The 13,578-nt window shown below is 47.7% G+C and overlaps 1 protein-coding gene across 1 annotated transcript in view; it reads left to right on the top strand.

Annotated features, from left to right (window-relative positions):
- The window catches only part of LOC118377911 (FYVE, RhoGEF and PH domain-containing protein 1-like), a 118,613-nt gene that overhangs the window by 95,499 nt on the left and 9,536 nt on the right, over nucleotides 1–13,578 (top strand). Inside the window, exon 2 of the mRNA XM_052484166.1 lies at nucleotides 12,920–13,216. Coding sequence (XP_052340126.1) covers nucleotides 12,920–13,216 — 297 coding nt within the window. The remainder of the gene's footprint in view (nucleotides 1–12,919; nucleotides 13,217–13,578) is intronic.

The following is a 13,578-nucleotide window of genomic DNA, read 5'->3' as shown; positions in this document are numbered from 1 at the left end:
CTGAGGTTCTGATTGAACCAGTACTGACTGATTCTGATTGAACCAGTACTGACTGAGGTTCTGATTGAACCAGTACTGACTGAGGTTCTGATTGAACCAGTACTGACTGAGGTTCTGATTGAACCAGTACTGACTGAGGTTCTGATTGAACCAGTACTGACTGAGGTTCTGATTGAACCAGTACTGACTGAGGTTCTGATTGAACCAGTACTGACTGAGGTTCTGATTGAACCAGTACTGACTGAGGTTCTGATTGAACCAGTACTGACTGAGGTTCTGATTGAACCAGTACTGACTGAGGTTCTGATTGAACCAGTACTGACTGAGGTTCTGATTGAACAGATACTGACTGAGGTTCTGATTGAACCAGTACTGACTGAGGTTCTGATTGAACCAGTACTGACTGAGGTTCTGATTGAACCAGTACTGACTGAGGTTCTGATTGAACCAGTACTGACTGAGGTTCTGATTGAACCAGTACTGACTGAGGTTCTGATTGAACCAGTACTGACTGAGGTTCTGATTGAACAGATACTGACTGAGGTTCTGATTGAACCAGTACTGACTGAGGTTCTGATTGAACCAGTACTGACTGAGGTTCTGATTGAACCAGTACTGACTGAGGTTCTGATTGAACCAGTACTGACTGAGGTTCTGATTGAACCAGTACTGACTGAGGTTCTGATTGAACCAGTACTGACTGAGGTTCTGATTGAACCAGTTCTGACTGAGGTTCTGATTGAACCAGTACTGACTGAGGTTCTGATTGAACCAGTACTGACTGACTGAACCGGTTCTGATTGAACCAGTACTGACTGAGGTTCTGATTGAACCAGTACTGACTGAGGTTCTGATTGAACCAGTACTGACTGAGGTTCTGATTGAACCAGTACTGACTGAGGTTCTGATTGAACCAGTACTGACTGAGGTTCTGATTGAACCAGTACTGACTGAGGTTCTGATTGAACCAGTACTGACTGAGGTTCTGGAGGTATGGAGGTATTTTGTAGGTATGGAGGTATTTTGTAGGTATGGAGGTATTTTGTAGGTATGGAGGTATGGAGGTATGGAGGTATTTTGTAGGTATGGAGGTATGGAGGTATTTTGTAGGTATGGAGGTATTTTGTAGGTATGGAGGTATGGAGGTATTTTGTAGGTATGGAGGTGTAGGTATGGAGGTATGGAGGTATTTTGTAGGTATGGAGGTATGGAGGTATTTTGTAGGTATGGAGGTATGGAGGTATTTTGTAGGTATGGAGGTATTTTGTAGGTATGGAGGTATGGAGGTATTTTGTAGGTATGGAGGTATGGAGGTATTTTGTAGGTATGGAGGTATGGAGGTATTTTGTAGGTATGGAGGTATGGTATTTTGTAGGTATGGAGGTATTTTGTAGGTATGGAGGTATGGAGGAGGTATTTTGTAGGTATGGAGGTATGGAGGTATTTTGTAGGTATGGAGGTATTTTGTAGGTATGGAGGTATGGAGGTATTTTGTAGGTATGGAGGTATGGAGGTATTTTGTAGGTATGGAGGTATGGAGGTATTTTGTAGGTATGGAGGTATTTTGTAGGTATGGAGGTATGGAGGTATTTTGGAGGTATGGAGGTATGGAGGTATTTTGTAGGTATGGAGGTATGGAGGTATTTTGTAGGTATGGAGGTATGGAGGTATTTTGTAGGTATGGAGGTATGGAGGTATTTTGTAGGTATGGAGGTATTTTGTAGGTATGGAGGTATTTTGTAGGTATGAAGGTATTTTGTAGGTATGGAGGTATGCAGGTATGGAGGTGTTTTGTAGGTATGGAGGTATGGAGGTATTTTGTAGGTATGGAGGTATGGAGGTGTTTTGTAGGTATGGAGGTATGGAGGTATTTTGTAGGTATGGAGGTATGGAGGTATGCAGGTATGGAGGTGTTTTGTAGGTATGGAGGTATGGAGGTATTTTGTAGGTATGGAGGTATTTTGTAGGTATGGAGGTATGGAGGTATTTTGTAGGTATGGAGGTATGGAGGTATTTTGTAGGTATGGAGGTATTTTGTAGTTATGGAGGTATGGAGGTATTTTGTAGGTATGGAGGTATGGAGGTTTTTTTAGGTATGGAGGTATGGAGGTATTTTGTACGTGTGGAGGTATGGAGGTATTTTGTAGGTATGGAGGTATGGAGTTTTTTTTTAGGTATGGAGGTATTTTGTACGTGTGGAGGTATGGAGGTATTTTGTGCAGCAGCTGTAAGAATGCATCTATATGTGGTGAAGCCCCCCAGAATCTCACTCTGATTAGAATGAATCAGATGAGAAACACAATGAGACCGTTGACCTGCATCATCCCCACCGCTCTCTCTCTCTCTCTCTCTCTCTCTCTCTCTCTCTCTCTCTCTCTCTCTCTCTCTCTCTCTCTCATTGTCATTGTCATGCTGAAACAGGAAAGGGCCTTCCCCAAACTGAATCATCTAGAATGTCATTGTATGCTGTAGCGTTGAGATTTCCCTTCACTGGAACTAAGGGGCCTGAACCATGAAAAACAGTCCCAGACCATTATTCCTCATCCACCAAACTTTACACTTGGCACTATGCGTTGGGGGAGGAAGCAAGCGTTCTCCTGGCATCCGCCAAACCCAGATTTGTCCGTCGGACTCCCAGATAGTGAAGCGTGATTCATCACTCCAGAGATCGCCTTCCCACTGCTCCAGAGTCCAATGGCGGCGAGCTTTACACCACTCCAGCCAATGCCTGGCATTGCATATGGTGATCTTAGGCTTGTGTGCTGCTGCTAGTCCATGGAAACTTCATTTCATGAATCTCCCGACGGATCAGTTCTTTGTGCTGACGTTGCTTCCAAGAGGCGGTTTGGAACTCGGTAGTGAGTGTTGCAACCGAGGACAGAAGATGTTTTACTGGCTACGCGCTTCAGCACGGTGCGGTCCCATTCTGTGAGCTTGTGTGGTCTGCCACTTCGCGGCTGAGCCGTTGTTGCTCCTAGACGTTTCCACTACAGTCGACCTGGGCAGCTCTAGCAGGGCAGAAATGTGAAAAACTGACTTGTTGGTAAGGTGGCATCCTATGACTGGGCTGTTGAATGTCACTGAGCTCTTCAGTAAGGCCTTTTTCTACTGCCAATGTTTGTCTATGGAGATTGCACCAACGGGTGTGGCTGAAATAGCCAAATCCACTCATTTGAAGGGATGTCCACATACTTCTGTATATATAGTGTACCACTGTCTATGGATTTGACATGGATCACTTTTCTCCACTTCCATCCTTGTCAAATAGAGTGACAAGGTCAGACATTTGAAATGACAGTTTAAGTCATTAGTCTTCTATCCTTTTTTTATTTTTTATTTAATTTTTTTATTTCACCTTTATTTAACCAGGTAGGCTAGTTGAGAACACCTTTATTTAACCAGGTAGGCTAGTTGAGAACACCTTTATGTAACCAGGTAGGCTAGTTGAGAACACCTTTATTTAACCAGGTAGGCTAGTTGAGAACACCTTTATTTAACCAGATAGGCTAGTTGAGAACACCTTTATTTAACCAGGTAGGCTAGTTGAGAACACCTTTATTTAACCAGGTAGGCTAGTTAACACCTTTATTTAACCAGGTAGGCTAGTTGAGAACACCTTTATTTAACCAGGTAGGCTAGTTGAGAACACCTTTATTTAACCAGGTAGGCTAGTTGAGAACACCTTTATTTAACCAGGTAGGCTAGTTGAGAACACCTTTATTAACCAGGTAAGCTAGTTGAGAACACCTTTATTTAACCAGGTAGGCTAGTTGAGAACACCTTTATTTAACCAGGTAGGCCAGTTGAGAACACCTTTATTTAACCAGGTAGGCTAGTTGAGAACACCTTTATTTAACCAGGTAGGCTAGTTGAGAACACCTTTATTTAACCAGGTAGGCCAGTTGAGAACACCTTTATTTAACCAGGTAGGCTAGTTGAGAACAAGTTCTCATTTGCAACTGCGACCTGGCCAAGATAAAGCATAGCAGTGTGAACAGACAACACAGAGTTACACATGGAGTAAACAATGAGCAAGTCAATAACACAGTAGAAAAAAAAGAGAGTCTATATACATTGTGTGCAAAGGGCATGAGGAGGTAGGCGAATAATTACAATTTTGCAGATTAACACTGGAGTGATAAATGGTCATATACAGGTAGAGATATTGGTGTGCAAAAGAGCAGAAAAGAAAATAAATAAAAACAGTATGGGGATGAGGTAGGTGAAAATGGGTGGGCTATTTACCAATAGGTTATGTACAGCTGCAGCGATAGGTTAGCTGCTCAGATAGCTGATGTTTGAAGTTGGTGAGGGAGATAAAAGTCTCCAACTTCAGCGATTTTTGCAATTCGTTCCAGTCACAGGCAGCAGAGAACTGGAACGAAAGGCGGCCAAATGAGGTGTTGGCTTTAGGGATGATCAGTGAGATACACCTGCTGGAGCGCGTGCTACGGATGGGTGTTGCCATTGTGACCAGTGAACTGAGATAAGGCGGAGCTTTACCTAGCATGGACTTGTAGATGACCTGGAGCCAGTGGGTCTGGCGACGAATATGTAGCGAGGGCCAGCCGACTAGAGCATACAGGTCGCAGTGGTGGGTAGTATATGGTGCTTTAGTGACAAAACGGATGGCACTGTGATAAACTGCATCCAGTTTGCTGAGTAGAGTGTTGGAAGCCATTTTGTAGATGACATTGCCGAAGTCGAGGATCGGTAGGATAGTCAGTTTTACTAGGGTAAGCTTGGCGGCGTGAGTGAAGGAGGCTTCGGCCTCACACTGTCTCTAATGTCTCTCTTCAGTCTTCAGTAAATGTATGACTTTGCAAAAAGCCAAAGTGGGTCGATCTCCCATCGAGTAGTATTCATTTGGTTATTCTCTATTTCCCCTCTATTGTAGAAAACCCACCACCTCCTCGTCAGCAGTCTGCCTGCGAACATCAGGTCACACACACACACACACACACAGACGCACGCACACACATACGCACACACTCACACACGCACACACACACGCACACACACAGACGCACGCACACACACACACACACGCACACGCACACACACAGACGCACACACACTCACACACGCACACACACACACACACGCACACGCACACACACAGACGCACGCACGCACGCACGCACGCAGACGCACGCACGCACACACACACACACACACACACACACACACACACACACACACACACACACGCACACACACACACAGACGCACACACACATGCACACACACACACACACACACACGCACACGCACACGCCCACACGCAGACGCACGCACACACACACACAGACACACACACGCACACACACACACACACACACACACGCCCACATGCACACACACAGACGCACGCACACACACACACAGACACACACACGCACACACACACACACGCACACACACGCACACGCACACACGCCCACACGCACACACACACAGACGCACGCACACACACACACGCACACACACACGCACACACACACACACACACACACACACACACACACACACACACACACACACACACACACACACACACACACACACACACACACACACACACACACACACACCCACACAGCCCCTGGATGACTGCTGGTTTTACACAATACAGCTCTGTATATAACCTACTAAATCAAGTTTCAATGTTTATTCGCCATGTGCACAGGATATAACACGTAAAACGGTGAAATTCTTGAGAGCACTTTCCCAACAACGCAGTGATAATAATAATATGGTCTGATCCTGAATGGTTGGCTGGAATGCAGTTTTAACCAATCAGCATTCAGGATTAGACCCACCTGTTGTATATTATTATTATTTTTTTTAATTTGACCTTTATTTTACTAGGCAAGTCAGTTAAGAACAAATTCTTATTTTCAATGACGGCCTATGAACAGTGTTCAGGGGCAGAACGACAGATTGTGTACCTTGTCAGCTCGGGGATTTGAACTTACAACCTTTCGGTTACTATTCCAATGCTCTAACCACTAGGCTATGAAATACAAAGCAAAACCAGGCTACCTAAATACGGTTCCCAATCAGAGACAACGAGAATCACCTGACTCTGATTGAGAACCGCCTCAGGCAGCCAAGCCTATACAACACCCCTACTCAGCCGCAATCCCAATAATACAAAAACCCCAATACGAAATACAACAACATAAACCCATGTCACACCCTGGCCTGACCAAATATATAACGAAAACACAAAACACAATGACCAAGGCGTGACAACCTGTCCGAATGCATACTGTAAAGTTTGGTGGAGGAGGAATAATGTGACAGTGACAAGGGTGGTTTGTGTAGTTTTGTATTGTCTAGTTTTTTGTTGTTGTGTGTTTATGGGGTTTTTCCAGTCTAGGTGTTTATATGTCTATGGTTGTCTAGATTGGTTCTCAATCAGAGGCAGCTGTTTATCGTCGTCTCTGATTGGGGGACCATATTTAGGCAGCCATATTCCTTGGATAGTTTGTGGGTTGTTATTCTATATTTAGTTGCCTGTTCTGCACTATTGCTTCACGGTTCGTTTGGTTGTTTTGTTCAGTGTTCTCTCTTTATTAAAGAGTCAACTTACCACGCTGCGCCTTGGTCTTATCGTTATAATCCTAAAACAGGGAATTTGTGGAAAAACTGAGTTTAAATGTATTTGGCTCAGGTGTATGTTAACTTCTGACTTCAACTGTACATGAAGTTTGAAAAGTCCAGCATTGAACATTACTCAGGACTGTGAATAGTGTAGCTTGTCCCTGAGCTGGAGGACCAATGGCTCTTGCTCTCTCTTCCTGCTGGAGGTACTGTGAATAGTGTTACAGGACACGACATAAAGTGTGAATAAATAGCTTATTAAGAACCAAAATGATTTGAACTAGTCCAACCTGAGACTTAAGGCACCAGGCACCAGTCCTCTTCTGTTCCCATGGAGACCGGGGCTCGATTACAACCTGTTATCAATGGTACATTTCGTGGCTGATCTTTCACATGTGTCAAAGACCTGACTGAGCCCAGCACTGTGCGGTGTGGCTTTTTGTTGTTGTGTGGTGGGTGTACTGAGGAAAACATGTAACTTGGTTTGAAAAGAAAGGGGCACTTTCAATGTCTTTAGTTTGTGTTGGGGGTTCATCAAAGGTAAAGTGTTTCTTGGTGTCATGTCTTCTCCAGTCTATTGAACACAGCACCTTGGATATCAACCTTTCAAAGTTTGCCTTAGTGGGAGCAACCATCGCATTCTATAGGAGTGACCTTACTGAGTAAAGTATTTGTCATCGTCACTGGTTACCACAGTCACAGAGTCATGATTATTGCTAAACCTAAGCCCCATTTCCACAATGTATCTTCTTAAAATGTGATTTTGAACGGAACCCTAACTAATGAAGGTGAAGTTTGATGCATTGTCCTTCTGTGCATTTGGGCGGAAGTGTCTGGGTACGAGATGAGGTGTGATCAACATGACATCACTTCAGAGAGTCTACAGCACAACATGTCACCCTTTATATAAACACATGTTTATATTATATAGATTTGGTCCTCGGGTCCTCGAAAGGTTCTACAGCTGCACCATCGAGAGCATCCTGACTGGTTGCATCACAGCCTGGTATGGCAGCACGGGCCTCCACACTACCCGACAGAGGGTAGTCCTATCCATGACCTCTACCAGGCGGTGTCAGTAAAGGCCCCAAAATTGTCAGACCCCAGTCACCCCAGTCATAGTCTGTTCTCTCTACTACCTGAGCTCCAAGTCTAGGTCCAAAAGGCTTCTAAACAGCTTCTACCCCCTAACCATAAGACTCTGTCAAATGGCTACCCGGACTATTTGCATTGCCCCGCCCCTGTATATAGTCTCCACATTGACTCTGTACCAGTACCCCTGTATATAGTCTCCACATTGACTCTGTACAGGTTCAGCCTCCACATTGACTCTGTACTGGTAGCCCCTGTCCTCCACTACTCTGTACCGGTACCCCTGTATATAGCACATTGACTCTGTACCGGTACCCCTGTATATAGTCTCCACATTGACTCTGTACTACCCCCTGTATATAGCACATTGACTCTGTTGTATTCCAGACTCTGTATGTTGTAGCACATTGACTCTGTACCGGTCTATATAGCCTCCACATTGACTCTGTACAGGTACCCCTGTATATAGCCTCCACATTGACTCTGTACCGGTACCCCTGAATATAGCCTCACTATTGTTATTTTACTGCTGCTCTTTAATTATTTGTTACATTTATTTATTTAGGTATTTTTCTTAACTATTTTTCTTAAAACTTGATTAGGTGTGTAAGTGAGGTCTACTACACCTGTTGTATTCAGCATTTCACTGTAAGGTCTATCTATATACCTGTTGTATTCAGCATTTCACTGTAAGGTCTACTACACCTGTTGTATTCAGCATTTCATCTGAGGTCTACTACACCTGTTGTATTCAGCATTTCACTGTAAGGTCTACTACACCTGTTGTATTCGGCATTTCACTGTGAGGTCTACTACACCTGTTGTATTCAGCATTTCACTGTGAGGTCTACTACACCTGTTGTATTCAGCATTTCACTGTGAGGTCTACTACACCTGTTGTATTCAGCATTTCACTGTAAGGTCTACTACACCTGTTATATTCAGCATTTCACTGTGATGTCTACTACACCTGTTGTATTCATCATTTCACTGTAAGGTCTACTACACCTGTTGTATTCAGCATTTCACTGTAAGGTCTACTACACCTGTTGTATTCAGCATTTCACTGTAAGGTCTACTACACCTGTTGTATTCAGCATTTCACTGTAAGGTCTACTACACCTGTTGTATTCAGCATTTCACTGTAAGGTCTACTACACCTGTTGTATTCAGCATTTCACTGTACGGTCTACTACACCTGTTGTATTCAGCATTTCACTGTAAGGTCTACTACACCTGTTGTATTCAGCATTTCACTGTAAGGTCTACTACACCTGTTGTATTCAGCATTTCACTGTAAGGTCTACTACACCTGTTGTATTCAGCATTTCACTGTAAGGTCTACTACACCTGTTGTATTCAGCATTTCACTGTGAGGTCTACTACACCTGTTGTATTCAGCATTTCACTGTAAGGTCTACTACACCTGTTGTATTCAGCATTTCACTGTAAGGTCTACTACACCTGTTGTATTCAGCATTTCACTGTGAGGTCTACTACACCTGTTGTATTCAGCATTTCACTGTAAGGTCTACTACACCTGTTGTATTCAGCATTTCACTGTAAGGTCTACTACACCTGTTGTATTCAGCATTTCACTGTGAGGTCTACTACACCTGTTGTATTCAGCATTTCACTGTGAGGTCTACTACACCTGTTGTATTCAGCATTTCACTGTGAGGTCTACTACACCTGTTGTATTCAGCATTACACTGTAAGGTCTACTACACCTGTTGTATTCAGCATTTCACTGTGAGGTCTACTACACCTGTTGTATTCAGCATTTCACTGTGAGGTCTCCTACACCTGTTGTAGTCAGCATTTCACTGTAAGGTCTACTAGACCTGTTGTATTCGGTGCATGTGACAAATAACATTTGATTTGATATGAGATATGAGGTGGAAAGGGACCAAATTATTAGGGTGAGGCACATGGGCTATTAACAGCTTACCACACAACATACACTTGGTATTACTTTCTTATCTACAGTATACACATCTCCCTGGCATATTACATCATTTATGCAGCAGCATACAAGACATTTTTGGACCTTGTTGTGTTGTGCTCACTTGAACAGGAAAGTGGTGCAGTGGTCCTTCGTGGGCAAATGACCCAGTTTTCTGGAACTCACTGAATCTGAGATTCCAGTTGATTTGAACACAGCAGAAGCCATGCTGGATTGACAGCATGGCCAATGTTGACTGTTTATCCTTTTAAGCTTGGAAAAAGAGACTCTTAACCCTAGACTAGACTTGGACCACACAGCCACTCCACTGAATAGCAGGCATGTCACTGATTCTTTCCAAACCACTCATTGTTGAATTTGTGATTTCCAATGTGTTGTGTAATGTTTATGTCCAATGTTCCATGAGCACCGATATGTTTTAGCTATAATTTCCCTTCATTCTTTCTCTTCATATGACAAGAATTAATAAGGATTTGCCAGTAGATTGTCGACTTGATTCATGATGACTTCTAGCTAAGATTGTGAAAGCTACTGTAGATATAACGTGATCTGTGGCCAATGACCTTGAGCCTTCTTGGATGGGCACTACTAATGTAACTCTATGGCAGCACCCAAAAGGGGCTTGAATTTTTGAGCTCTCCTTGTAGATTTTGTGGTGACGTAGTGTCCCCATGAGTGACAGAACACTGAGCCAATCACGGCGCAACTGGAGAACATTAACAACCCTTATATTCCGTATTTTCTGCTTGCTAGCCCCACCACTACTGAAAGCACTGAGCGAGGCTGAAACACCTGCAGTTTGGAGCTGCCTCACTAGCCAAAGCTATTTCAAACCAGCAACCTTTTGGTTACCGGCCCAAAGGTCCTTCCCACCAGGTTACCTGCCGCCGATGAGCTTCACTGATGTTTTCCTGAGCTTTCCAATACCCGGGCAGCCAACTGGGCAGCCACCTGGGCAGCCAACTGGGCAGCCAACTGGGCAGCCACTTGGGCAGCCAACTGGGCAGCCACCTGGGCAGCCACCTGGGCAGCCAACTGGGCAGCCACCTGGGCAGCCACCCGGGCAGCCACCCGGGCAGCCAACTGGGCAGCCAACTGGGCAGCCACCTGGGCAGCCAACTGGGCAGCCAACTGGGCAGCCACCTGGGCAGCCACCTGGGCAGCCACCTGGGCAGCCAACTGGGCAGCCACCTGGGCAGGGCCAACTGGGCAGCCACCTGGGCAGCCACCTGGGCAGCCACCTGGGCAGCCACCTGGGCAGCCACCTGGGCAGCCAACTGGGCAGCCACCTGGGCAGCCACCTGGGCAGCCACCTGGGCAGCCACCTGGGCAGTCAACTGGGCAGCCACCTGGGCAGCCACCTGGGCAGCCAACTGGGCAGCCACCTGGGCAGCCAACTGGGCAGCCACCTGGGCAGCCACCTGGGCAGCCACCTGGGCAGCCACCTGGGCAGCCAACTGGGCAGCCGACTGGGCAGCCACCTGGGCAGCCACCTGGGCAGCCACCTGGGCAGCCACCTGGGCAGTCAACTGGGCAGCCACCTGGGCAGCCAACTGGGCAGCCACCTGGGCAGCCACTTGGGCAGCCAACTGGGCAGCCAACTGGGCAGCCAACTGGGCAGCCACCTGGGCAGCCACCTGGGCAGCCAACTGGGCAGCCACCTGGGCAGCCACCTGGGCAGCCAACTGGGCAGCCACCTGGGCAGCCAACTGGGCAGCCAACTGGGCAGCCACCTGGGCAGCCAACTGGGCAGCCACCTGGGCAGCCAACTGGGCAGCCACCTGGGCAGCCACCTGGGCAGCCACCTGGGCAGCCAACTGGGCAGCCAACTGGGCAGCCAACTGGGCAGCCACCCGGGCAGCCAACTGGGCAGCCAACTGGGCAGCCACCTGGGCAGCCAACTGGGCAGCCAACTGGGCAGCCACTTGGGCAGCCAACTGGGCAGCCACCTGGGCAGCCAACTGGGCAAACTGGGCAGCCACTTGGGCAGCCACCTGGGCAGCCAACTGGGCAGCCAACTGGGCAGCCAACTGGGCAGCCAACTGGGCAGCCACCTGGGCAGCCAACTGGGCAGCCACCTGGGCAGCCACCTGGGCAGTCACCTGGGCAGCCAACTGGGCAGCCAACTGGGCAGCCAACTGGGCAGCCACCTGGGCAGCCACCTGGGCAGCCACCTGGGCAGCCAACTGGGCAGCCACCTGGGCAGCCACCTGGGCAGCCAACTGGGCAGCCAACTGGGCAGCCACCTGGGCAGCCACCTGGGCAGCCAACTGGGCAGCCACCTGGGCAGCCACCTGGGCAGCCACCTGGGCAGCCAACTGGGCAGCCACCTGGGCAGCCACCTGGGCAGCCAACTGGGCAGCCAACTGGGCAGCCAACTGGGCAGCCACCTGGGCAGCCACCTGGGCAGCCACCTGGGCAGCCAACTGGGCAGCCACCTGGGCAGCCACCTGGGCAGCCAACTGGGCAGCCACCTGGGCAGCCACCTGGGCAGCCACCTGGGCAGCCAACTGGGCAGCCACCTGGGCAGCCACCTGGGCAGCCACCTGGGCAGCCACCTGGGCAGCCAACTGGGCAGCCACCTGGGCAGCCACCTGGGCAGCCAACTGGGCAGCCAACTGGGCAGCCACCTGGGCAGCCAACTGGGCAGCCAACTGGGCAGCCAACTGGGCAGCCAACTGAATGTTCTGAGACTCTGGTGACGGCTCTGGTCCCTACTTGTCTCCCTGTCTCTCTGTCTCCCTGTCTCCCTGTCTCCCTGTCTCCCTGTCTCCCTGTCTCCCTGTCTCCCTGTCTCCCTGTCTCCCTGTCTCCCTGTCTCCCTGTCTCCCTGTCTCCCTGTCTCCCTGTCTCCCTGTCTCCCTGTCTCCCTGTCTCCCTGTCTCCCTGTCTCTCTGTCTCCCTGTCTCCCTGTCTCCCTCTGGCCCGTCCTCGTCCAGTCCAGTATTAAATACTCTACAATGTATGCGTTTATGTAACTGATGTCCTGGTTCCTCTGACCCGGGTTCCTCTCTAGGTTTCTTCCTATGTTCCTGCCTTTCTAGGGAGTGTTTCCATGGACACCGTGCTTCTACATCTTCATTGCTCTTTGGGGGTTTTAGGCTGGGTTTCTGTACAAGAGCTGCTCATGTAAAAAGTGGTTTATAAATACATTTGATTGATTGTCTTGACTATGTTTCTCTCTCTCAGTGACCTCCAGTACGAGGTATAATACTGTATACTCTATAACTTGTCTACCTATCATCTCCCCAGGCCCGTCCTCCTCCAGTCCTCGGCTGATGACTAAGAGCCTATCCCTGGAGCCTGGTGCTCACGGTGCATGCCTCGGGGCCCACGACGACGACTCAGACACCCAGACAGAGACCCCTCGCCTAAGCTCAGACCCCGGCCCTCAAACCTCCGGGCCACTGGGTCTGCAACCCCCCGGGGCCCTGCTGAACCCTGCTCGACACAGCTGTAACAGAGGAGACAATGGGAGTGGAACTCCTCAAGAAGTGCCCTCCACCGCCCTCAAGACACGCCCTCCCTTACCTGGGCCTAAACCACAAGGTAAATCAAAATCAATTCAAATGTTATTTGTCACATGCTTGATAAACAACAGGTGTGGACTAACAGTGAAATGCTTAGTTACAGGTCGTTCCCAACAATGTAGAGAGAAAGAAAATAGAGAAATAATAGAAAAGTAAAATCAAAATAATAAAAGTAGTATTTAATACACAATGAGTAACGATATGATGGCTATATTACACAGAGTACCAGTACTGAGTCAATGTGCAGGGGTACGAGGTAATAACATGGCTATATACACAGGGTACCAGTACCGAGTTAAGAGTGTGCAAAGCTGTCATCAAGGCAAAGGGTGGCTACTTTGAAGAATCCTAAATCTCAAATATATATTTTGATTTGTTTAA

The sequence above is a fragment of the Oncorhynchus keta genome, chromosome 28, assembly GCF_023373465.1.
Source record: "Oncorhynchus keta strain PuntledgeMale-10-30-2019 chromosome 28, Oket_V2, whole genome shotgun sequence".
Taxonomy (NCBI): Eukaryota; Metazoa; Chordata; class Actinopteri; order Salmoniformes; family Salmonidae; genus Oncorhynchus; species Oncorhynchus keta.
Note: the sequence above shows the minus strand (reverse complement) of the source record. Positions and strands in the feature narration are given on the sequence as shown.